General features: G+C 35.1%; 2 protein-coding genes across 2 annotated transcripts in view; one reads left to right on the top strand and one right to left on the bottom strand.

Moving 5' to 3' along the window:
• Nucleotides 1-25666, bottom strand: part of KYNU (kynureninase) — a 714170-nt gene that overhangs the window by 390025 nt on the left and 298479 nt on the right. The gene's annotated exons all lie outside the window — the stretch shown is intronic.
• On the top strand, nucleotides 21789-22167 carry LOC119255112 (60S ribosomal protein L13a-like). The gene has a single exon (XM_037522091.2). The coding sequence runs from the start codon at nucleotides 21789-21791 to the stop codon at nucleotides 22143-22145; it is 357 nt and encodes a 118-aa protein (XP_037377988.1). The 3' UTR covers nucleotides 22146-22167.

Genomic DNA, 25666 nt, shown 5'->3' with positions numbered 1-25666 from the left:
TCAATTCTTCCTCTTTTTAATTATGAGAGGAGAAAGGAAGCACAAAAGTAAAGAAAATCTGATGTGTGTTTTGATACAGACTAGCACTCTGAGGAATTCCATAGTTGTCACTTTTTTATCTTCCTTTATTAAAGTTTGCTTTATTAAGGCCCAGTGGGACCAATATCACTTGGACTGGCTGGTAAACTTCTCCAGGAAATGAGCTGATTCTAGAGGACTGATGGTATGCTGGGTGCAGACATGAGAACAATAAACACAGATATTGAATTTACCAAGCCCATGTCCTAGATTGGATGAGAGAGTGAGCTTTGGTTCTAATGTGTCACAAGTTGACACAAATCTACACTCCTTATTGTACAAATGTCACCATGTTGGGAAAAAAAAAAGAAATATAGTTCTGTTGATCTTAATGATCAATCATTTGAAATTGTTATGCTTAATTATTTCTTAGGAGGAAATGTATCATAAAATAAAAATCTGGGAAATTTCCTATGAGTTTGTCAAAACATCTTGATGCAAATGAAAGAAACAAAATATTGTAATAGACTACCATAGGGATTGTTTTTACTAGCTTAATCCCAGATTTTTACAACTTTCTAAAGTTGTCCTAAAGATGCCAAAACTCCATAGCAAGTTATTAGCAAAGTTAGTTTTAGTAGAAAACCTAATAGAGTTCAAAGGCTTTTCTTTTCTTTTCTTACATCATTGTTCTTTATTGAAATATGATACAGCTCCCTATAATTTTGAGGTGGGAAGCTATTCAACAATTCATCTCAAGATGACCTGCAATCTGTCCATTGATTTTCCTAAGTTAGGATTTATGGACCAAAACTCCCTTTCTCTCTAATTTACTCTCCCTATATACACTTGTCATATAAAGAGTGAGAACAATGACAAAACCTAACATGTAAAGTTATGATAAAATTTTGTTATATTATACTCCCTTTCTCTCTAATTTACTCTCCCTATGTACACTTGTCATGTAAAAAAGTGAGAACAATGACAAAACCTAACATGTAAAGTTATGATAAAATTTTGGTATATTATCTGCCCATAGAAATACTCAATAAGTGGGATTTTCCTAAATAAATAAATGTATACATTTTATTGTGGACATCCAGTGATGTGTAAGTAGCAGAGTACCATGCTAAAATTTATATTTTATTGAGATGACTCAGGTATCAGTTTCCATGTGCAGCATTGATATGCATGATAAGAGCCATAGAAATGTGTTAGGGAGACTACTGTATTGCAATAAATCCATTTTCTTTAATTATGAAGTCCTAATTTAAGACAGCACAAATAGAGAAACAGAAATCTAAAATTTCCAAAACTTGATCACAAAATGGTAGAGCAAAGTGAAGGGACTAGAAAAGTAAAAAACATATCCAGATTTCTGGAATGCAAAATGGAGAAAGATAATAGAGAAAAAGTAAGTATCTTACAGGTTCTTAATGACCTGCTTCCTCTCTACCTCTTTAACGTCCTTTAATAGCATAAATGATAGAGCAAAGATAATTAAGAATATATGAACATTATTAATCTATACCAGTCCTTCCAGTGAATCATTGGCTTTAAGATAAAGTCCAAAACCCTACATACAAAAGGACTGAATTCCTATGCTCAAGTCTCTGAGATGATTTTATCCTACAAACCTCAATTTCCTTGCCTAAACCACACAGTTCTCTTACCTTGTTTTTTATATATATATATTCCCCATACAATTGCAAGCCTGATTTTGACCCCAATCCCTCCTTCACCGCCCCCCGCCCCCACAAAGAGTGTCTCTGGTTTATAGTTATTTGTTGATTTTGATTTTTTCTTTCTTATAGTTTTTCTTTTTCCTGGTACATACTTAGGTTTTCTAGATTCCTATTATGCAGCTCTCTTACCTTTTTATAAAACATTCCAAGTACTTCCCCAGATCAGGCTTTCCTGAAAACTACTCCAGATAATGGGTACATTTTATAAAAAAATCTGATTAATGTCTGGATATTCATGACTATATTTTTTTAATTATCAAACACACAAACTCTACATATAGTTCTGTAATTTTGCAACTTAATTTTTATATTTTATGTCACAAAATTGATTCCATGTTAGTACCCATAGATTTTATAATATTCTTTAAAACAGTTGAATCAAATTTCATTGTTCTTCATTGTGCCATAATTTATTTTATTCTCATATTAGGCCAGTCCAACTATACCATATTTATAGACTTTAAAATTCCTCCATATTTTGTTGATTGCACAGTGAAGCAATAAACAACTTGAGCAATATTTCTGTGCTTTTTATAAATATTCCATTCCTGTATTCCTTGAAGTAGAGTCTGGTTCAGTACATTTAGATTTTGATGAAAATTTACTTCCCAAAGGAATATTAATTTTTACTTTTATGAGCAGCATGTGGGAGTACTTTCATTACATTCTCTATGCACCAACACTGTTGTCAATGTTGTTAAAAATACTTTGCCAATCTGATAGATGAAATGCAGCTTTTCACTATTTAATAGCAGTACTTTAATTCTGAATTAAATTGATAAATTTTTCCATTTGTTCATTTATTATTTTTATTTTATTGCTTTATTGAGAGCCTTCATTTTGCTTCCCAAATCCACCTGTTCTCTTCCCTTTCTTATTCTATTCTCCGTGCTATAGTATAGATTTATTATATCAACTTGTTTTGTTTTCCATTTGGTTTTAGCTGAGGCTGAGCTTCTGTAGGGTACTATTTCCTTATAGGTTGGCAACAAGAACCAACTTTTTACCTGATGAAATGTTAATTATGTTGGCCATCATATTTTGTTCTCACAATGCCCTATTCATTAAATGTATTTGCCTCTCTTCTCAAAAAAATTCTGCAAAATGTGAACTCTACAGTATTTTCCCACAAAATTCTATCCAATCAAGGCCTTATTTTTTGGAAAGGACAAGTGGCAGTGGCTCAGTCCCAGGGTATATATTATTAATCATCAATATTCCCCATCATCCAGAAGAAGCTAATGTAATAGTACAATAGAATTGCCCGTTAAATTAGGCTTAGCTACCATGGCAGAGAAGGACCATACCCTCCAAATTTGGTATATAGTCTTACAGAATGGAGTATATGGCTCAGACTACTGACCAACATTTTGTGCCATCTCCACCATAACCAGTACGTAAGGGTATGTAAGGATCAGGAAGCAAATGTAAGAGATATGAATCGCTACTGGAAGAATTTATTCACCTTTCCTCATGACCTTTGACTCAGTGGTTTTACACATTATTATACCAAAGGAAGTAATGTTTCCATGAGGTGCCTTGACTATGTTTTCCGTGAAACACAAGTTGAAAAAATCACCAGATCAAATAGCCTTTCATGAAAATGAATCACAAGGATTCAGTTGTCATTGTAGTAGCTAGGAGAGTTAATCCAATTATTAAAAAATAAATCGTTGATATAATATTTTTGCAAAGGGAACCAGATTTGAAACTTTAGGGATTTTCCAAGTCATTATTTTAAGAAAATTTGAAGCACATCTTAATAGTTCCTTGCTAAATAGTTCCAGTCAATGGAAAAGTATAGCATCTCAATAAAGAGATCATCAAGAATTCAGATCTTGTAAGAAGAAATATTTAGGACACTCAACCAGGTAAAGATCTATTTAAGTAATCCAGAGGCAGATGGTCAGAGGACATAAAATGAGTTGGAGAGATCTGCTAAGCTAAGTTATTTAATAAACTCTTGTGTTCAACTATAGAAACAGTTGCTACAGCAGGTGTGTTTTATGAAATTAGATTGTTTATAGTCTTCCTGTTCTATTCACTGTTATGTTTATATTTTAGGATATGATTAAACTGACAATGCTCTGCAACATTATTTTAGTTTATAGGACTTATATTCCCTTCTTTAGAAACACAAAGTTTACTTGGATGAAGGCTAAAACTAGAGACTGAGGTTCCAGACAGGAGTGGAGACCGAGAAGCAAAAGAACTGAAAATTTTGACACCATAAGAAACGAGACCACCAAGGAAATATAAAAAACAAAGCATCAAGAATGTAAAATAGGACCTTCCTGGTGGCCTAGGGGTTAAGTCTCAGAACTATCACCTCTTTGGCCTGAATTTGATCCTTGGCCAGGCCAGGGAACTAACCCACATATGGTGCAGCAGACCTCTCCTATCTCCCTGCTGCTCCCCTCAGCAGTGTATTGCAGTAGATCTGCCTGTTCTGATCCCCACTCTGTCTCTGGTGAATCCTTTTATCCCCCACACTTCTGGACTACACCCCTGTTCTTCTACACACACACAAAAAAATAAAATAAAAGGAAGAATGTAAAATAGATTGAGTATTCAAGCATAAACTACTAGATTTATATTAATTTCAGAGTGACTTCACATTTTATAGAATTATTATAAAAATTACTTTTCATAGGCTGACCAGATCTTCAGGGTAGTGTATTTGTAAGCAAGCTGAGAGGAACCAGCAGGAAACTAGAAAAAAATAACTAATGTTGTATTTTCCTTTTCACATTAAAAGGAGTTTTCAGTGGTCTCAAATATATCTTGTGAAAGTCAAAATTTGTTTTAAGTGCTCTGGGTGTTGGAAACTGTCAATATTAATCCCTCCCTCTGTGGGAAAGCTCTGATGATCTTGGGTCAATTGAAGAAGAGAGGATATAGGCATGGCATCTCTCAAAGATAGACAGTGTATATATTTTGAAGATCTGACATGTGAAAATAGTATGTCTTTGAACTTTCTTCCTCATCATAAAATCCACACGTGCATTACTAAAAATAAAACAAAACCTCTGTTATAGAACTCTTTAGCCAAAAATTTCAAGAATTTTTCATAAGGGTTTAATAGAAAAAAGTAGTCACTTAAATGCATACTGTATCCATTGCAACTCAAAGCCCTCTAAAACTACATAATTGCAACAGCTCTTCTATTGCCATCTGCCATGAAGATGGTATTCACTGAAAAAGAACCAGATGTGATAAACAAATTAACACGTGTGCCATTGTCAAATGCTGCTGTTCTAAAGCATGTAAGTGACATGGCAATTAATGCCTGTGAACAGCTGGTTTTAAAGAGTATGGAAAATGATTACTTTGCCCCATAAATGACCAAATCCGCAGATGTTTCAGGTTGTGCTCAGTTGTTGGCATTTGCAAGACATATTTTGGAAAGCACTGTGAATGAACTCATGCTGTTTTGTAATACTTAACTGAATGGCATAAAGAAGAAGGAAACTTTCTGAAACATTTCCAGTGACAACACAGATTTTGGGGTGAGTTGCAAAGTGCAGTTCTTAATTTGGACTCAAACTAATTGATGTTGGGAGGGTGATGGTGAGGAGACTCTCCCTCCCTTAATGCTTTCTGGATATATTGTGCTATCCAACACAATTGTTTAAATGATAATGTCTTTGGAGAGATGTGAAAAATAGCATCACTTGTGGAATTTCTTCTTGCAGATCTTCAATGGCAGTGATGGAAGGATTTTAAAGTAGGCTTATTAAAATGTGCTCAAGGGTTACCTTTTTTTCTTGATCAAATATTAAACTAGTTTAATTTAATTAGGCGGACTAGTTAATACTCTATTAAAATTTACAAGATCAGATTCCTGGAATTTCTTTTTTTTTTTTTGCACCTATCAGGTGATTAAAACATTTTTGAGACAAAGAGAAGCACATCTTATCATTGTTGACAAAATTGAATTTGCCATAGGAGTACATTAATTAAATTAGAAGGAAGTATTAGGTTTATTTTCTGCTGAGGAAAACATAATCACCAACAAAATGTACCTCTAAATAACCATTTAGAAAGTGATCTGGAAAATATTTATATAAGAAAATAGACTTGGTTTTCGCAAGTTAATAATTATGTTTGTTCATTTCATAATTACTTTACAGACATGAATTTATTTTCAAATATCTACTTATAAATATAATTTTAAAGTATTTATCAAAGTAGAATATGAGTTATTACCCAATATTCAATACATCCATTTGAAAGTGACTTTATTCTATTCAGAAAATATATATTGGTGGCTTTGTAGCATACATTCATACCCAGGATGGTGAATTAATGATAGAAGTTTCCACTTTTAAATCAAGCATGAATATGTATTTTTCAATTCTTCCAAAAACAACTAGAGTTCCTATCAGTTACTCTGAACAACAGATTTTTAAGTAATACAGATAGAGATAGCGAAGCATGACCAACAGAATTAACCTAAAACAACAAAGCTCCTACTTTTCTACTTTTCTTCCCAATGCACATTAAGTGCACATTCCTATCCACCGAAACTCCAGCTGCTTGTTTTTAGGATTCTAGTTAATTTAGGCGATTGTGAATCTCTTTGACTTTTATGTCTCTGGGAAAAGAAATAGCAATTAACTGAAAAACAAATGGGTTCATGGTCAAACACATCTAAATTCCTTCCTTGCACTAGTAAGAACGGACTAAATAAAAGCTTTATATACACATTTAATACTTAAGATTATGACTGGAAAACAGGGACCAGATTTGTTCTCCTTTAAACAATTATATTTATATGCACATATAAAAGGCGATGACTGTTGTGCTACAGAAATAGCAGGATGATAATATCTGAGAGGAGGAAAACAAAAAGAGGTGAGCTCATTGATGTTTTCATGATACACATGGAGAACAATTTTAGAATTGTGAGTTTGGAGACACAGTTCAGATTTCAGGTAGATCAAGGCAGGTAGAATTTGCAAAGTAGAATGTCAAAAAGAGGAACTCAGGTGGAGGGGAGAGGAGTAAGGGGGAGAGGAAAAAGGAGGGGGGTATTGTATGGGGGAAGAAAACAGGGAGACTATTCCAATTCACAAACAAACATGGTTTGTTCTTACTAGAAAGTCATTTTTGCACGTTCATTCTGATCAGATATGACAGTCTCAGGTTGTTTACTAAGTCATGTCCAGGAAATGACATAAATTAACTTCAGGGATCATAATCTATAATATATGCACTTGTAGAGCAATATGTTTTAGAAAATGCCTTTGAAAGAATACTGTTTATAGTATCAAATGATTAGATACGATTTTTTAGATGAAGTTAGCTCATTTGATAGAATAATTTCCCTCTGACAATATTTAAACACTTTTGTGTTAATTGGACAGAATTGTCTTTATAAATTAACAAAACCAACTGGATTTTTGTTCTATCAGAAAAATATAGGAAAAAAAGGTGTGCAGTTATAATATCAGCAGAGAATTATTTTGACAGCACACTTTGTAAGGAAAAGTATGTTTGAAATATGCTGGATCAGTTGTACTTTTTCAGTATTTTATTTCATTTTTATTTTTAGATTCTTTCCTTATGGAGTATACTTTCAGTCTTGGAAATAAATGCGGTGAGTTTGTATGTGAATGTGTATATGTACCTTATTTTAAAGAAATTGGTCATTTTTAAGATGATTCATACATGATAACTAAGTCAAGCCCCTATTACTAAGTCACTAGGACTAAGACACCTAATCTACTTCATAATCAAGTCACACCTAGTCTTCCAGGCAGTACTGGAAAAGAATAAAGTCTACAGGGTGAGGGATATGAGGACAATCTCAATATCACCTCTCCATGAACTCTATCCTTTCTCCTACATCAGCACCTTTGGATCAGGTCAAAAAAAAAAAATAGAGCAAGAGAGAGGTCATAATACTTAAAATGCTGTGCAAGCTAAGACTTCTGCATAAAAACCAAAGGGCTCGGAACATTACTGTTTTATGGCCAAGCACAGAAAGCTACATAGGTACTGATAGTTGCAAAGGAAATGCAAAATATTCATATCTTCAGTGGCAGAAAGTGTTCCTAGTAATTGGGACAGAGCAGTGTGGTGACCATGGCATTCTGTGTGGGGAGAGAGGTGTGCAGCTGAGGTGGCTGAAGCACCACATGGCACCTAAGAATAATTGGAAGTGGAGCAAGCCCAGTCCTGCTGCACAAATCTCATAAAGAACTCTCCATTTCCACTTATAAAAGATTTAGAATGGTTTAGGTGTGGAGATGCCTGTTAGAGACATTGCAGAAAATTTCTACTTTATTGATGCTTTAGTTTTATTGTATGTTTGCCAATCAGATGCCAATTATATCTGACTTTTTCTTGTGGTTTAAGAAATACTTTTCAATCTATGAACATTCAGATGTGCTCAAAACATAAATTCTTTTTTTAATATTTATTTAAAAATTGCTATGTATGTTGTTCTCCTATGTAATAAAATTCCTTTTGGTATTTCATAGGAGTCAGTTGACTGTGATTCTAACTTTGACAATAGATGTCTTTCTCTGTCTCTTGCTCTGACTGCCATCTGGCCAGACTTCACTACATCTCAGCAAATCCCCTTGACTTGGCCAACTTGAAAACTTGAAAAGATCTGTCAGTCTAGCTCGAGTCAAAGCTTCCTGGCTGCTCATGGTCGGTCTTGCCCACTAGATCTCCTTAAGGAACAAAGTTTAGTATTTTCTCAATGTGGTCAAATGAGACCACATAAGCATTTCCCTGTCTCATCAAAAAAAGTCGCCCGAGCACAGGAGACAGTATATTAAGGAACTGTAAAATAAGATGGGTCCAAGGGGAATTCTGTTAATGCTGTTAGAGAAAATGTTTCTCCTTTCCAAAGCCAAGGGAATAATTCTGAATAATGAATGCCCAAAAGAAAGGAAGGATTTTGTTCTCCAGTGGCTATCTGCTTAGCCAGTGACATCTCCGTTGTGCTCATGTACAACACAAGCAGAAGAGAGAATTAGAAAGAAATGGCAGTGCTAAGAAAGAGGTTGCTGAGTGGAGCTGCTTGACCTTCACAATTTGGCGATGCCTACTGAGCAGACAGAAGGGACTTATCAGTAAGAGGCTTTGGATATATTGATACTGGTGGGAAATGAGTGGCATTGGGATGAATTAAGCCTGAGCTGATCTTTGGCATTAGAAAATTGTGCTATTGAACACCCCTTCTTAAGGGATACTTAATAAAATAACCAGTAGGTGTGTCTCTGAAGAAAGCCAGCATTTAGTTGCTACATAGAAAGCAAGAATTGCCCACTTTAGTTCTCAAGAGAAACAACAGTAATCAGCCTGACAGGCATGCCAACTCTCCCTGATAGTTAAGGGACACTCTCATGCCACCTCTCCATTTCTCCTTCCAGCCAGAGTAACTAGCTAGAAAAGGAAGGGAAGGGATATATAAATAGCTAGATATCTCATTTCTTTCCTTTCCCTGCTCTTCTTTCAAAACACCAAAGTCACAAAGGATTTTGCCTAGGTTAAATAAAAGGGAGAAGAAAACATTTGAGTTTAGTTTAATGTGAAATTTAAAAAATAATAATGCTATAGCCTACTAAATCCTGGAATGAAACTAATCTCATTACTCAGAAATGGCTATAAATGCACTGAAAACTCCAAGGGATTAAGGAACTTACTACATAGGAGTATTTGCAAAAAAAAATGTTACATGTTTATATCATCAAAAGTTGATATAAACTCCCTTAATAAACTGTCTACAATACTTAAATGGCTTTGGAAATTCACTTACAGGTTGAATTTCAAGGTTGAAAGCATGATTTTAAATTTAGACAGTTAAAGTTGTGAGCAATGGAAATCCATGAAAGATAGCAAAGAGCTGACAGGGTGGAAATTTCTTTCTTTCTGTCTTCAGTCAGGGAAGAAGAAAAAGGGCTCTACTGCATGGATTTGAAGGTCACTGTTGTATGGTGAAAATCCTTTGCTAAACTTAGGACAGAAGGAGAACACAGACTGAAGACCTATCTCCGGCACTTGGAAGTAGGAAATGACATTAAAAGGGCAGAACTGGATTAGGCAGGTTACAAACAGGGAAGAGAGGGATACGACAAACCTGAAGTCAAATGTCGAAGCATAACAAGTTTTAGAGTTAAGAAAATTATAGGCAAAAGACTTAACAGTTTATAAAACATTAAATGCATTGAAATATTGTTGAGGCATATTTTCATTTCACTTTGCAAATATCAATAAGTACGGAAATTTCTAATTTGTAGGACTACAAATGTGAATATGATACATTCCAATACTACCCTCAAATTGCTTATAAAATAGAGAAACAGAAAGACTCAGATGTTCCCTCTTTCCCACTTCCTGCCAATAAAAATAATTTCTAAACTTTCATATTACAAATAATTACTGATTCTCTCAATGCAGTTTAGTTTAAATAATTTCATTGCCAATTGCATTATTAATATTTTATAATAACAGTTACTAATTCTGTCAAAATCCTTGTCATTGTGTCAATATTTGTATAGGTAGGCAATCTAGACAGAATCAGTGATCAGGCTCACTTAAAACTCTTTATCTTTATGAGATTTCCCTGATTTTTCTGTCTTAGATTCCGGAATAGTGACTGCCACAATCAGGCAGAGTTGACACAGTCAAACTTTCTAAATATAAGCATTTTATAGGCATTCTATAACTTGGAAATTGCTTAAGATTTACTGCAATTTGATAATTACTGAGTCCAAACTCTATAGGTATGAGATACCTATAACCATTTCCTTTTGAATATACCCTTCAGTGAAGTTCTGATTTTTTTTCCCCATAAGATAAATGATGAGAATTCTTAGTGGGGATGAGGTCTAAGGGTTGCATTTCCCAAAAGCTTTGGTTGGGCTATTTTTCCTCTTTGAAATGCCAAGTTCTATCATTTCTCTTCTGATAACCACACTGTTCTGTGAGGTCATGTAAGAACTTTATTAATACTTGCAGACAACTTTTAGTTTTTACTTTTTTTTTTGATCAGAATAACATTTTCTTGTTTTAAGTTGAGAAGACTTGTTTTGTATTCCAAACAACAAACTTAATTGTTTGTTTTACTTCTTATTAGGAATTACTGTAGGTAGTGTCTTCTCTCCAGTTTAGTTAAGCATACTATCTGGACTCTATTTACTACATGAGTCTTTTCTGTGCTACAATGCATTCTCTAATGAAGACCTCTGACACAGTGTTTTTACCACTTATCAGATTCCTCGATGAATATGTGCATTACTGTTATATCACCTTCCATGTACTTAGTGAATTGTAGTGCATTCTTCTGTATGGCCTTTAGATCTACCCTTCAGGATGGAGACACTCATTGCTCTAGTAATCATGGTATTGGTTAAAGATGACTAGCATTTATTTTACTTTGGTAATTACACCCAAACCAAAGATGTTGCCTCTCACAAATTCAAAACTATTCTTGGGGTAAGTTCACATTCAATGTCTGGTACATGGGAGTCTCCAAAGACCTGGATCCATTGTTTTAACCTGAGATGATTCTGAGGAACCAACTCGTACTGAGATGTGTTTGAATTGACTGAGGCCTCTGTTACACAGTTCCACTTCTCCCTCTGTCTATTTTTGCTCCTTTACTTCCTTATAGGTGTTCCAATATGTCTTCCCTAATATAATATCCACATGCAAATTCATATCTAAATACTATTTCTGAATGCCCTGACCAAAGTCAATGTTTACTAAGAGTGATACTAAAGAGCAAACTTTATTTATGAGATATTAGAACTATATCACTTGCTGGTGGACTGGCATTATCAATCTAATTTCTGTTAGTACTGGGAAATAAGGTATACTAGAGTGATCACTTATTGAGCTTTCACCAGTAGTTAACAATGGGAAAGAAATGCACTGTGTAGAATAATATCTGGGGTATTTCTTAAAAATAAAAGGGAAGTAATCACTCTTGTATGGGATTACATAGAATTAGATGACTTTTGCTGGGTAATATCAATGCACTAGAAAACAACAAAGGTAGACTAACATTGTAGCTATCGTTGATTATTATTTTAAGGCAATGCAAGAAAGTTGAAATGCCTTCTTATTCAGGGTTCTACTCTTTCTCCCAATCCAAAGCATAGTTAATTTGTTGGGGTTCCTCTACCCTTCTATATCAATCCTGAGACTGTTCTTCATCTTTTATTGTTCTTTAGCATCAGAAAATAAAATTTTCTTTATGTATTTACAAGAAGATACTACATATGCAGAGCAGTTAATTCACCACATAAACAAAGGAAAGACAAAAATCAAATGATCATATCAATGGATGGTGAAAAGGCATCTGACAAGATGTAGCACCCATATATGCTAAAACTTTCAATGTACTAGAAATAGAAAGAACATACTTTATCATAGTAAGAGTCATATATGATGAACCCACAGGTCACATCACACACAATGGTGATAAAATGAAATATTTTCCTCAAGATTCAATTACCAGAAAGTGATATCCCGTCTGACTACTACAGTTCAACAGAGTTTTGCAAGACCTACCCAGAGCAATTAGTCAAGAGAAATATACGAAGGAAATACAAATTAGAAAAGAGGTAACATTACCATTATTTACACATGACAATAAATATATATAAGAAATATTAAAGATTCCACCAAAAACTACTTGAAATAATCAATGAAAACTGTTAAGTAACAGGATACTAAATAAATATACAAAAATGTGTTACATTTCTATATACAAACAATGAAATGGAAGAAAGAGAAAATAGAAAGTAAACCCATTCACAACTACATCAAAATTGATAAAATACCTAGGGACAAACATAACAAAGGAGTTGTAAATTTGAAACAATAAAACATTGCTAAAAGAAATAAAATACAAAAGATTGGAAATATATCCTGTGTTCACGGATTGGAAGAAAAACCACTATTAAAATAGGAATTTTGGGGCCTCCCTGGTGGCGCAAAGACTGCAGCCTTGTGAAGCAGTCCGCAGCCTCTGTAGCACGAGTTAGATCCCTGGCTAGCCTGAGAGCAATCCACATGGCTCAGCAGACCTCTCCTGTCTTGCCCACTGCTCCCCTCAGCAGTGTACTTCGGTCAATCTACTTGTTCTGCTCCCCATTCTGTTTCCGGTGAATTCTCTCACCCCCCACATATGAGGCCTGTACCCCAGCTCTTGTAAGCATAAATAAATAAATCTTTAAAAAATAAAAATAAATAAATAGGAATCTTATCTAAAGTCATTTATATTTTTAATGCACTCCCTATTAAAAATCCAATGGAAAATTTCAAGAAAATAGAATAAACAATTCTAAAAATTGTATAGAACCAAAACAGACTCTGGATAGCAAAGACAATCATGACAAGAAAGAAGAAAAATTAAGTTGTGTGTAAACTGACTTTAAACTATAGTGCACAGCAATAGTAATCAAAACATATAATACTAGAATTAAAAACAGACACATAGGGCCTCCCTGGTGGCGTGAGGGGTTAAGCATCAGGACTATTAAGCAATCCTCAGCTACTGCAGCACTAGTTCAATCCCCGGCCAGGGAGCTCACCCACATGGCGCAGCAGACCTGTGCCATGCTGCCCCTCCTCAGCAATGTATTTATGTCAATCCACCTGTCCTGTTCTCCACTCTGTCTCTGGTGAATCCTCTTAACCCCGCACCTCTGGCCTGTACTCCAGCTCTTATATGCATAAATAAATAAATCTAAAAAAAATTAAACAATAAAAACAGACACACAGACCAATCAAATAGATCTGAGAGTCCAGAAATAATCTCATATAATATATGAACAATGAATTTATGGTAAAGTAACTTTGACCATACACTGGAGAAAAGAAAGCCTTTTCAACAGATAATGCTGAGAAACCTGGACAGACACAGACACAGACACACACACATCTAGATGGTTATTTAACACTATACATAAAAATTAATTAAAAACAGATTAAATAGGGCCTCCCCTGGTGGCGCAGATGGTTGAGCGCAGCTGGCGAGGATCCCACATGGCACTGCAGACCTCTCCTGTCTCGCCCATTGCTCCCCTCAGCAGTGTATTTCTTAGTCTGCCTGTTCTGTTCCCCGCTCTGTCTCTGGTGAACCCTCTCACCCTCCTGTGTATCTGGCCTGTACCCTGGTTCTTGTATAAATAAATAAATCTTTTTAAAAATGGATTAAATAATTGGATATATGATCTGAAATCATACAATGAATAGAAGAAAATAGGAAATGCACTCCTGGACTTTCATCTCAGAGAAGTCTTTGTGCCTGACTCCAACAGCAAAGGAAATAACAGCAAAATTGAAAAAAATGGAACTACATCAACCTAAAAACATTTTGTACAGTGAAAAGGTAATTTCCTAACTGGGGGAAGATATTTGCACATCATATATCTGATATGGGATTCATATCCAAAATATATAGAGAACTCATATATGATCCAGCAATACCATTCCTAGGTATATATATCTAAAGACTATGAGAGCATGAATTATAGAATATATATGCACCTCTATATTTATAGCAGCATTATCACAACAGTCAAGACATGCAAAGAGACTACATGCCCATCAATCGATGACCAGTCATTCAGTCATGGTGTATATACTCAATGGAGTGCTTCTTGGCTATTAAAAAAGATGAAATTCTTCCTTTTGTGACAATTTGAATAGATCTTGAAGTGACAATGCTAAGTGAAATATGTCAGAATGTGAAAAACAGTTACTGGATGATTTCACTCATATGTGGATTAGAAATAAACAAAGTTGGGGTCCTCCCTGGTGGCACAAGGGGTTAAAATGCAGCACTATGAAGCTATCCACATCCCTGTGGCATGTGTTCAATCCCCCGCCAGGGAGTTACCCACATGGTGCAGCAGACCTCTCCTGTCTCACCCACTGCTCCCCTCAGCAATATATTTCAGTCAGTCTGCCTGTTCCGTTCCCCACTCTGTCTCTGGTGAATCCTCTTACCTTCCCCATGCCTCCTGTACATCTGGCCTACACCACAGTTCGTGTATGCATAAATAAATAAATCTTTAAAAAAAAGAGAAATAAACAAAGCTAACAAATTAACAAAACACAACCCAAAAAATGACTCGAGTTCTGTGAAAAGAAAAATGAGTTACCAGAGTGGAAGGGGGATAGGACGAAGAGGACAAATGGGTAGAAAAAGTCAATTTGATATTGGGACTAGCTCTAGAACTACAGGTGTGGTGACATAGACATGTTGAAGTGGGAAACTGTACTCAGGAAGTTTATACAGTATTACAAACCAATGGTAAATAATACAATTTTATTTAAAAATAAAATAGAGGGCCTCCCCTGGTGGCGCAGGCGGTTGAGGGCCACGCTGTGAAGCTGTCCGCAGCCTCTGCAGCAGCAATTCGATTCTGGCTGGCTGGCGAGGGTCCCCCATGGCATGACAGACCTCTCCTGTCATGCCCCTGCTCCCTTCAGCAGTGTATTTCGTCAGTCTACCTGTTCTGTCCCCCGCTTTGTCTCTGGTGAATCCTCTCACCCTCCCACACATCTGGCCTATACCCTGGTTCTTGTATAAAAAAATAAAAATAAAATTAAAAAAAATAGCAAGTTGCATAAGGGAAAGTTTCTTCATATAGAATCCCTTCCCTATAATACAGAAATTAAAACTTTGACAAGGACCCAGGAAGATGTTACTTTTTTTTTTTTTCTTAATTTGGAGATGATTGCCCTAACTAAATAAAAGAAAAATACATGGACTCCCTGGTGGTACAGGGCTTAAAGACAGTGCTATCAAGCTATCGCCAGGTGCTGCAGCATGAGTTTGATCCTTGATCCCCCACTGGCCAGGAGCAACCCACATGGTGCAGCAGACCTCTCCTGCCTCGCCCACTGCTCCCCTCAGCAGTGTGTTTCAGTGGATCCGCATGTTCTGCTCTCCACTCTCACTGTTGAAATATTTCACCCTTACCCCCGTACCTCTGGTCTATACCCCAGTTCTTGTATGCATAAATATATAAATGTTTAAAAAAATACAGAGATACAATGGCACACAGGAAAAGCAGGTAAAAATCTCACAAATAAGGCAGTAAAAGTATATGTATATATAGGTATGTAGTATATAGGTCTGTGATACCCTATGGGAACCCTAAGACAGTTCATTTAGCAAGTGGTAAGAGCTCTGTTAATGAAGGGTTCACCTCACTGATGTGGTGGCTGTTCTCTGTGGGTTAGGAATGATTCTAAAATATGATGCTATCTAAACAAAATGAAGGTGACGGAATGCCAAATTAATAGAGGCCAGGTAGTAGGGCTTAATTGTCAGGAGGAATGGGAGTGGAATTATTGAAAAATGTGTCAGGGCCAAAGTGGAAACCAGGGACTAGAACAGCCATAGCTGTGATGATTGTTACTAGAGTACAGTGCTCCTGAGAATGAGCTATATGGACAGCCAGCAATGATGTTGCTTTATTTATAAAGCAAAACAAACAAAACAGAATCCTTGGTGATTAAGAGGTCAAGAGGCATTCTCTTAATAAAAGTCACATTACAGTGACCTCCCCGGTGGCGCAGCAGGTTGAGCACCCCGCTGTTAAGCTATCTGGAGCCTCTGCAGTGCAGGTTTGATTACTGGCTGGCAAGGGAGCAACCCACATGGAGAAGCAGACCTCTCCTGTCATGCCCGCTGCTCCCCTCAGCAGTGTATTTCAGTCCATCTGCCTGTTCTGTTCCCCACTCTGTCTCTGGTGAATCCTCTCACCCTCCTGCACCTCTGGCCTGTACCCCAGCTCTTGTATAAATAAAAAAAAAACCCTTAAAAAAAAGTCACAGTACTTTGCCTAGTTTCAATACTCAAGCCAATTTACAGACCAAGACTCCACAGACTGAAGGAGAGGCTGAGTTCTTCCCCAAAAGAATTTATAGAGTAACCATACTCATAATGGTGGGATAATTAATAGAATTCTGATCCAGGGTCATTTCATTATGGTTCTAATTATTCTACATGCATACCAATTAGTCATTGCTCAAGTATTCAAATATGTAATTAAATGGGTATCTCACTAGTTAGTTGATAAAACATTATGTTTTGGTTACTATTTACTATTGCATGTAACAAATTATCCAAGAGTTTAATGACGTAAAATATTTTTTTTTTCCTTCATGTTTTCTAGGTCAGGAATTTGGGAAGAGATATGTTAGGCAGTTTGTACTTAAGACTTCCACACTGGTGCAGTCAGATGTTGGCTGAGACTGTATTCATATGAAGATGAGCTGGATTAGACTTCCAAGATGACTCATTCAGCTGGATAGAAGCTGATGCTGGCTGTTGGCAAAAAGCTCATCTGAGACTGTCATTTATATCGGCGCATGCTGACTCTCTAACGTGGTATTCTCAGAAATTTGGACTATCCACCTGATGGTTTCTCCTTGAACAAACGTGCCAGCGGACCAGGGAAGAGAATGCCAGATCTTTCCTGAACTAACCCTGGAAGGCATAATGCCTCACTCTCACAGCATTCTTTTGTTCAGTCAGTTACAAACCACCAAGATTTAAGGAGAAAGAATGTGAGGAGTGTGAAGGAATTTGAAACCATGTAGTAAAATTGCCTTACCTCCCATCGATTTCTGTAAGGTGAATGTTATAGTGGAAAAACCAAAGGGAATTTTCTGGAATTGTGTCCCTTCAACAACTTGGTAAAGGTATTACACAAAATGAATACTCAGTTCCTGGACTTGGACTGAATGGCAGAGATTATCATCACCTTTGGAGGCCTATAGAATGCAGGACTAATAGTCTCTCTCATGCTCCCATTTACTTTATTAGTGTAGACTCTATAAAAGCCAGATGGATCTTAATGTTTGACAGTGGATAACCAAAAATTGAACCAAGGAATAGCTCCAATTGCTGTTATTGTGGTAGAAATTGTTAGAGCACATTAAAATAACTTTAGGTATATGATATAGTGTCATTATCTGAAGAATACATTATTTTTCAGCCCTGTCAAGATGATGAATCAAACACAATGGCTTTTACATGGTAAGAATAAGTGTAAATATTTATAATCTTGTTCTAGGCCATTTTAGCTTTCCTTCTCCCTGTGGCATTGCAGTTCAAATAGACAGGATTCTGTCGATACCCTATAGGATATTACTATATATTTGGCATGGTGTTAATTGGACATGATGAATGATAGGTAACATGTCATGCACTTAGGTAAAAATCTTATAGTCCAGAAGGTGAGAGATTTAAAATCTCTGAAAATTTAGGGGTTACCAATATTAGTGAGATGCTTATGGGTCCAGTTTACTGAAACATAACAAAATATACTGTCTATAATAAAGGACAAATTATTGCAAATAGTACCCCCCCATCACTCATGAGGAAGTATGGCCATTATTTCACTTCTTGAGTTTATGAAGATAGCATGCTCTACGCTTGGGGGTATTTCTTTAATTGGTGATAGAATAGGCACATTTGGGTAAGAAATTGTGTAAGAAAAGATTTTATAGCAGTGACTCCAAATTATAATATAAACTAGACTGCAAGTGGACTTACAGCTCAGGCAATATAACTCAGAAGACTCAAACAATGGCCCTCAGGCCAAATCTTGCCAGCTACCTGCTTTTCCAAATACAGTTTTGTCAGAACACTGCAGTGCACATACATACTATCTTTGCTTTCATGCTATATCAACAGGGTTGTAACATAGGCAGCTCTTGCTTTGTATGGTTCTGTTGTGTGCAATTTTCTGTTTTTACAATTTAGTTAGATAACACCAATCTCTCACAACATGGTTCAAGTCTCAGTTACCATGGTATATTAGCTGTAATTGAATAAAGTACAAACATTGCTGTTAGCTTTTCAGTTTCCCAATTGCTATGCAAATAACAGAGGCATATCATAATTAGTGACCATCAGCAAGTGATCACTGAACATCCACTATCCAATTTAAAAAAACGGGAAATTATGTTGTTGCATTGCTTCCTTGTTTCCTATATAAAAACTATATCATATATAAAAAGAGCATCATCAGAAGAAAGAGTTGGCCAAAAATCAGAAGATGCATCAAAGAAATAGAAATAATACCAGCAGTGAAATTTGAACATAATGTAATAGAGCTAGAGAAGCAAGAGATGACTATGAATTGACCCCACTGCTGTTAGAGAGGTTCTGCATACAAAACTGGAGAGATCTGATGGAGAACTTACGTAACAAGTGGTTGTGATGAAGAAAAAATGAATATTTTCAATGAAAATGTCACGGACAAAATCGTCACAATAAAGAAACTCTTGGAAATACTTTATAACATTAAAAAATTCCTGAAATATTGAAAAAACAATGCAAAGAGGCATGACAATGCACCAAAGCACAGAAAAAATTCCACTTTATATATTTAGTTATAAAACAATAAGGATTAGTCAAACTACTACTAAGTATTTTTTAAATTAATCTCTTTTATTTTGAGATAACTTTAAATTCTCATCCAGTGGTAAAAATAATGCAGACATCCCATATACCCTTTACCCAATGGTAGTGTCTTCTAAAATGTTAGTACCTTACTACCACATGATAAGCTTTATATGAAGAAGCAAAGCAACTTGATTCTCAAAGATTTCAAAATTAGAAATTACAGCATAATATTAATTTTACTGTCTTGGACATTTCTGTATATTTACAACTGACTATGTCTGTTTTATGCTTTCACAATTTTAGAGGCTACAAAGCAGTCAAAATTTTACCCATTAATTATTAAAATTATTTTCTATTGTTTCAAATTGCATAGTCATTTTTCCAGTGCTGTTTTCACTTACCATGCAAAGCCAGGGATTCCTACCATTGTGACAGAGGCTGTATAACCCGCAATCCTAAACTATTTACAATTAGGTTCATTGTAGAAAAAAATTGCCAACCCCGGCTTTATGGTGTTAATTTACCCTTTAAGAATTCTGGAAAATTACCTTTATCAGGGAACATCATTTGTTAGAATCCTTATTTTTTAAAAATGGAAAAGATTTAGAAGCTGACAAAGAGTTACACCTTCAGTAAAAATAAGCAACTATTTGAAGTTAAAGGTATTTAAAACTACAAAACTTCTAACATTAGAAGAATGTATTATAGTAGTCATTAAAACAGGATGGATTCTATTGAGCTATTGAATAAATTGTGTCTCTCCCCACCCCACACACTTCATCCAGAGTATGTCTGGAATTATTTTGTTTTTGCTTTTTCCATCATGTCTGTATAAAAAAACGTGGAAAGATAAGAATTGTATGGTGCTGAGATTTCAGGACAGTTCTTTTTAAACTTACTTTTTTGTTAATCTGTCTAGTTTAATAAAAGCAATTACATTTTACTTGTACAAGAGTTCTGAGATGGAAGGATTTATATTTTCTCTACTTTGCCTATAAAATATCTTTAACAAAGGAAGTTCACTTTGTACACTTACATTAAGACACTGTGAATAATTTTGAAAAGTTGAAGAAAATTCACTTCACAGAGAAGATTTTTTTAATTAACTCTTGGGTTATTGAGTAATTAAGGGATCACTAGTTATGTGTGAATTTACATTATTATTGCAGAATTTTAAAGTACATGACAAGTGATGACATTACTTTTACTAATTTTTAAAATAAGAATCAGAGGGCCTTTTAAAAAATAAAAATAAGGTGCAAGGTGTTAAGACGCAATCTATGAAGCAATCCACAGCCACTGTAGCATGAGTTCGATCCCAAGCCAGGAAGCCACTCACATGGCACAGCAGACCTCTCCTGTCTCACCTGCTGCTCCCCTCAGCAGTGTATTTCAGTCAGTCTGCCTGTTCTGTTCCCCACTCTGTCTCTGGTAAATCCTCTCACCCCCAAAGCCTCTGGCCCATACCCCAGTTGTTGTGTGCATAAATAAAATCTTTAAAAAAATAAAATAGACTACACCTGAGGGTGTGGGGGGAAACAAATATTGTTTAAAAATGAACAATGATGTAAAAATATTTAAAAAATTATTTTAAAAAGACAAAAGAAAAAAGAAAAAGAAAAATTAGAGTTGTAGAAGGATAGAAGGATCTGAGTTTTATATGTCACTACCTATGTGCTCCTCTTTGTCTGCAATAACTTAGTGTCACCATCATCAACTTGATGCTGAAAAAAGCATTGGGCTGAAAGTAATTGCCATTAGAAAGTGTTATTTGGGCAAACTTACTTGAACAATACACACACAAAGTTAGGTATGCAAAAAAACGATGAAGAAAAAGAGGAGCAATAATTTTCACACCACTAAAAGATCTACTGAGATATTTTTCTTTCATTTATTTTCACCTTGCTCTGTGACTTTGGGAATGTACTTAACACTTTCAATCAGCAGTTTTCTCATCTGTAATATGAAGGTAATAATAGTATTTACTTTAAATGTTATCTGTAATGAAAATAAAAAATGCTTGTAAAAAAGCTTAATACAAAGCTTTGTAAAAAGTACTCCAAAAGTTATTATGGCCTGTAAATGAGCTCTGAGGTCAGTCAGCAGTCACTTTAAAAATGCTAACTATAATTTGATGTTCATTGGTATTATAGGAGCCACTTGATGTAGTAAGCAGTCAGAAGCCACTTTACCTATTGACCATGATCTGCTTTCTGAGACAGCCAGGTGACTACCTTGCGCTTTTTATCAAATTAGTGTCCTTTTATCCTCCTAGTGCAAAAATATAAGGCACAGAATAACAGGGACATTGTAGGTTGGGGAATAAAATTAGTAAAAAAATAAAAGTGCACATACAGAGTAACGTCTCTGTGTAGCAGTTTCAAATAGAATGTCTAGCAAAAGAAGGCTTGAAATAAAAGTGTTCTTCTCCATGATCAAATTATTAGTCTTTGGAAATAGGAACTCTTCTTTCATTCCAACAAAATCATTCATCATTAGACCAGAGAAACTTGACACACAGTTGCTTTGCTCAGGGTGTACTTCTATTTAATATCTAAAATGTAGGAAACTGAAAACAAAAAAAATTAGTCTCCCAGACTTTGAGAAGCATCAGTCAGCCTAAAATGAGGTGGGAATTATGTGGTCTTAAAATATATTCTGTTTTTGCCCTGGACCGGCTCAAGGTGTTTGATGGGATCCCGCCACCCTATTACAAGAAAAAACGGCAGGTGGTTCCTGCTGCCCTCAAGGTAGTGCGGCTGAAGCCCACCCGGAAGTTTGCCTACCTAGGGCGCCTGGCTCATGAGGTTGGCTGGAAGTACCAGGCAGTGACAGCCACCTTGGAGAAGAGGAAGGAGAAGGCCAAGATTCATTACCGCAAGAAACAGCTCATGAGGCTATGGAAACAGGCCGAAAAGAACGTGGAGAAGAAAATTAACAAGTTCACAGAGGTCCTCAAGACCCATGGCCTCCTGGTCTAAGCCCAATAAAATTGACTGTTAATTGCTAAAATAAGTAAATAAATAAATAAATAAAATATATTCTGTTTCAATAAATTCTGCTTTTAAAAGTTAATATATTAATTGATTTCAGTTCATTTTGAATAGTATTTTCTTACAGAAAACAGATAAATATTAGTAATTACCTTGTATTTTCAACATACTTTAATATTATATTTTCTCAAATATGAGAAAAAGTTGAGATGACAACAGAACTGGATATAAAATGAAATATGACCAAAATAGAGTTGAATGAAATAAAAACATTATAAATGAGAAAAATTAATATCTGTATTAGAAATAAGAAGATGAACAAGAATAACTTTTGAAGATGTTTGGTAGTATAGGTCTGCTTGTGATAAATTGTCACATCTTTTAAGATTTTTGCTGGATAAGAAATCCTAGGTTGAAGTTACTTTTCAATACTTTAAAAATGTCATCATATCACCTTAAATAGTACATATTTTTTGTCTTCTCTGACTGCTTTTAGATTTACTTATGGTTTTTAGAAATTTTATTCCAGTGGCGCCTGGTGTGGCTTTCTTTGTTTGTTCTGTTCCGGGCTCTTAGAGTCTCCAGCATCTCTAGTCTTGTAGTCTAGTCATCAAATTTTGAAAAGATTCTGCCATTTATTTTCATCAAATATTTTTTTTTCTTCTATTTCGCTTCTCTACTGACAATCAAATATTGTTTCTCAGGTGATTGATCCTCTAAAATTAAAAAAAAAATCCCTCTGTATTTCATTTTGTTTAGTTTCTAGTACTAGGTTGTTAAGCCAGTGAATTTTTCCCTTTCAATATGTAATTGCTGTTAATTTTATTCATTTTCTTTTTTAGTATTGAATTTTTTCTTTAGAATTTGCATTTAGATATGTTTTTGGTTTCACTCATTTTTCTTTTAAGGTTTGTATTTCTCCCCAATTTCTGAACATATGGAACATTATTTTTCTAGATTTCTGTTTTAAAAATGAAATTTTAATTAAAATATAAAATTAAAAAAATACTTCATCTATGTATTTTTGAGTCTGCTTGTATTAATATTTTTCTGGCTGTGTATCATATATTTTGCTTCTTAACATGTCTGGTCATTTGGATGCGAACAGTTTAAACCTATTGCACTCATTTGAATAATGTTAGGCTTTTTCTGGTATGTAGTTAAGGTACATGGAATTTGTTTAATTCTTTATATATAATTAATGTATTTATATATATTTTACATCATTTTTCATTTTTGTACAATATTTGCTTTCTTTTCTGAGGTATAGTCCCCATAGACTCCCCACCACCAATTCACCAGTGCACCACCACCATAGCCCCTTAGGTTCTTCCCATCCTTGTTTTGATCCCTCTCCCTCCCCTACCCCTGCAGGATGTCTCTGATTTATAGTTGCCTGGTGATTTTCTTTTGTTTTGTTTTTAATGTTATTGCTTTTTCCCCTGATCCCTTATTTTGTTCTCCTATATTCCTCCCATAAGTGAAACCATCTGATATTTTTCCTTTTCCTTCTGACTTATTTAACTGAGTGTAATCCCTTCCAGCTCCATTCATGTTGCTGCAAATGGCATTAGTTTATCCTTTTTTGATTGCTAAATAGTATTCTATTGTGTATATATTCCACATCTTTATCCAGTCATCTATTTTTAGGCATTTAGATTTTTTTTCCAAAACTTACCTATTATAAATAGTGCTGCAATAAACATAGGGCTGCAGGTATCCTTTTGAATTAATGTTTAGGAGTGGAATTGCTGGATCATATGATAGCTCCATTTTCAGTACTGTGGGAAACTTCACACAGCTTTCCAAGGAATTTGTTTCTTTTGAAGTTTGCATTTAAACATTGTGAGTACAGTGTGGAGAAGTCTTAAATCTGAAGCTAATTCAGTTTTATTTCTATGGTGATCATTTCTGAGAACTGCACCTTGTGTCTGAGATTGCCCCATTTTATTTGTTGGTAATATGAATCACTCCCAGGTATGTGTGAGCTTTGGATGTTTTTGTTTGTTTGTTTGTTTGTTTGTTATGATAAGACTTTGTCCAGCCTGTGTGGCTTCCTTAAACACATGCACCAATTAGTACTTACTCAGAGTTGAGTGGCCCCTATAGATCTCTCCACCTGTCCCTCTGTGCAACAACTACTCTCCACTGTTGTGCCACAAACCAGAGACTATATGAACTCTACAAAATGCTGTCTCTTCATATTAGTGACCCCCATATTCTTTGTGGGTTTTCTTTCCCTGCACAACAGCCTCCCAAACCACATATAGGCAGGGAGCTGAAGAACTGGAAGGCTCCCTGCATCTGTTTCTCTGCACTCAGGCCTCATGATCCCATGCTAACTATTGCCCCATATCTAAGAAAAATTGTTTCTAAATCTTATACATCTTTTTTCTGTTTTCTGAGGCAAGGATGTCTATCTTTTTCTGTATTTTTTAATCCAGACTTGAACTGAAAAATAATAATTGTCTTTTGATGGAATTTTTAACATATTTAGCAGACTGTAGCTTCATATACCTTTTTAAGAGATGCAAACATTTTTATTAATTGATGTAGAGAAGGCAGAAAAATATATGTGCCCTGGAAACTTTGCAAACATCAAGTAGAGAACTATGAAAAGAAAAAAAGTTGAAAAATAGACTAGTAAATATTTAAATATCTGTATGGATAATTTATCAGCCTGTCACTCAGCAAAATTTTGGTTTAGATATTAAGAACTTTTTGAGAGTAGAGATTCTTAAAAAATAATGTAGGCCAGTTAGGTAAATTGCCCTAATGCTATTTTCCCCCTTAGAAATAAAATTTTAGAAGGAACTTTTTATTTTGTCAATGATTAGAATAAAAATTCTTTAGAAAAATAATAATGAACAGGATGGACAAGTTTTTCCAAGTCCTATATTTCTGAAATGTAATTCTCACTCATCTAGGAACACTTAATAAGCTTTTTTCTATTTTTACTGATCTGTCCTCACTGTTCCTGGTTAACTGAATAATCCATTCACCATCTACACTTTGAGAGCAATGAATCATGACACATATTCTACCTGCCATTCTCCTCCTCCAGAATCTCTGTGCATCAGTCTTTCCAATAAAACAAAACAAAACAAAACAAAAAAACCTCCTTTATCCTGGTATTGTGATATAAAATTTCATTAAAAGAACTGTTTTACAGATTAAATTTATTTCTCTGTTTATCCATACTCCAGAATGTGAAAAAGCTGTGTTTTACATCTTTTGTTTTTTATTATTATTTTTAATTTTATATATTTTTACATCATTTGTCATTTGTGCACAGTGTATTCATTTCCATCTTGGTTAGAGTCCCCATGCAATTCCCACCCCTCCCCCATGTTTTGATCCTACTCCCTCCTCCCCCCGCTGTAGTGTGTCTCTGTTTTATAATTGCTTATTGATTTTGATTTTTACTTTATTATAATTAGTCTTTTTTCTGGTCCCTTATTTAGGTTTTCTAAATTCCTGCTATGAGCGAGACCATCCGGTATTTTTCT

Source organism: Talpa occidentalis, unplaced genomic scaffold, assembly GCF_014898055.3.
Source record: "Talpa occidentalis isolate TD23 unplaced genomic scaffold, MPIMG_talOcc4v2.1 talOcc4.3, whole genome shotgun sequence".
NCBI classification, from domain to species: Eukaryota; Metazoa; Chordata; class Mammalia; order Eulipotyphla; family Talpidae; genus Talpa; species Talpa occidentalis.
This window is presented reverse-complemented; position numbering and strand designations above follow the sequence as displayed.

Coding starts and splice junctions, on each gene's coding strand:
- LOC119255112 (XM_037522091.2), top strand. CDS start 21,789: ATGAGGTGGGAATTATGTGGTCTTAAAATATATTCTGTTTTTGCCCTG.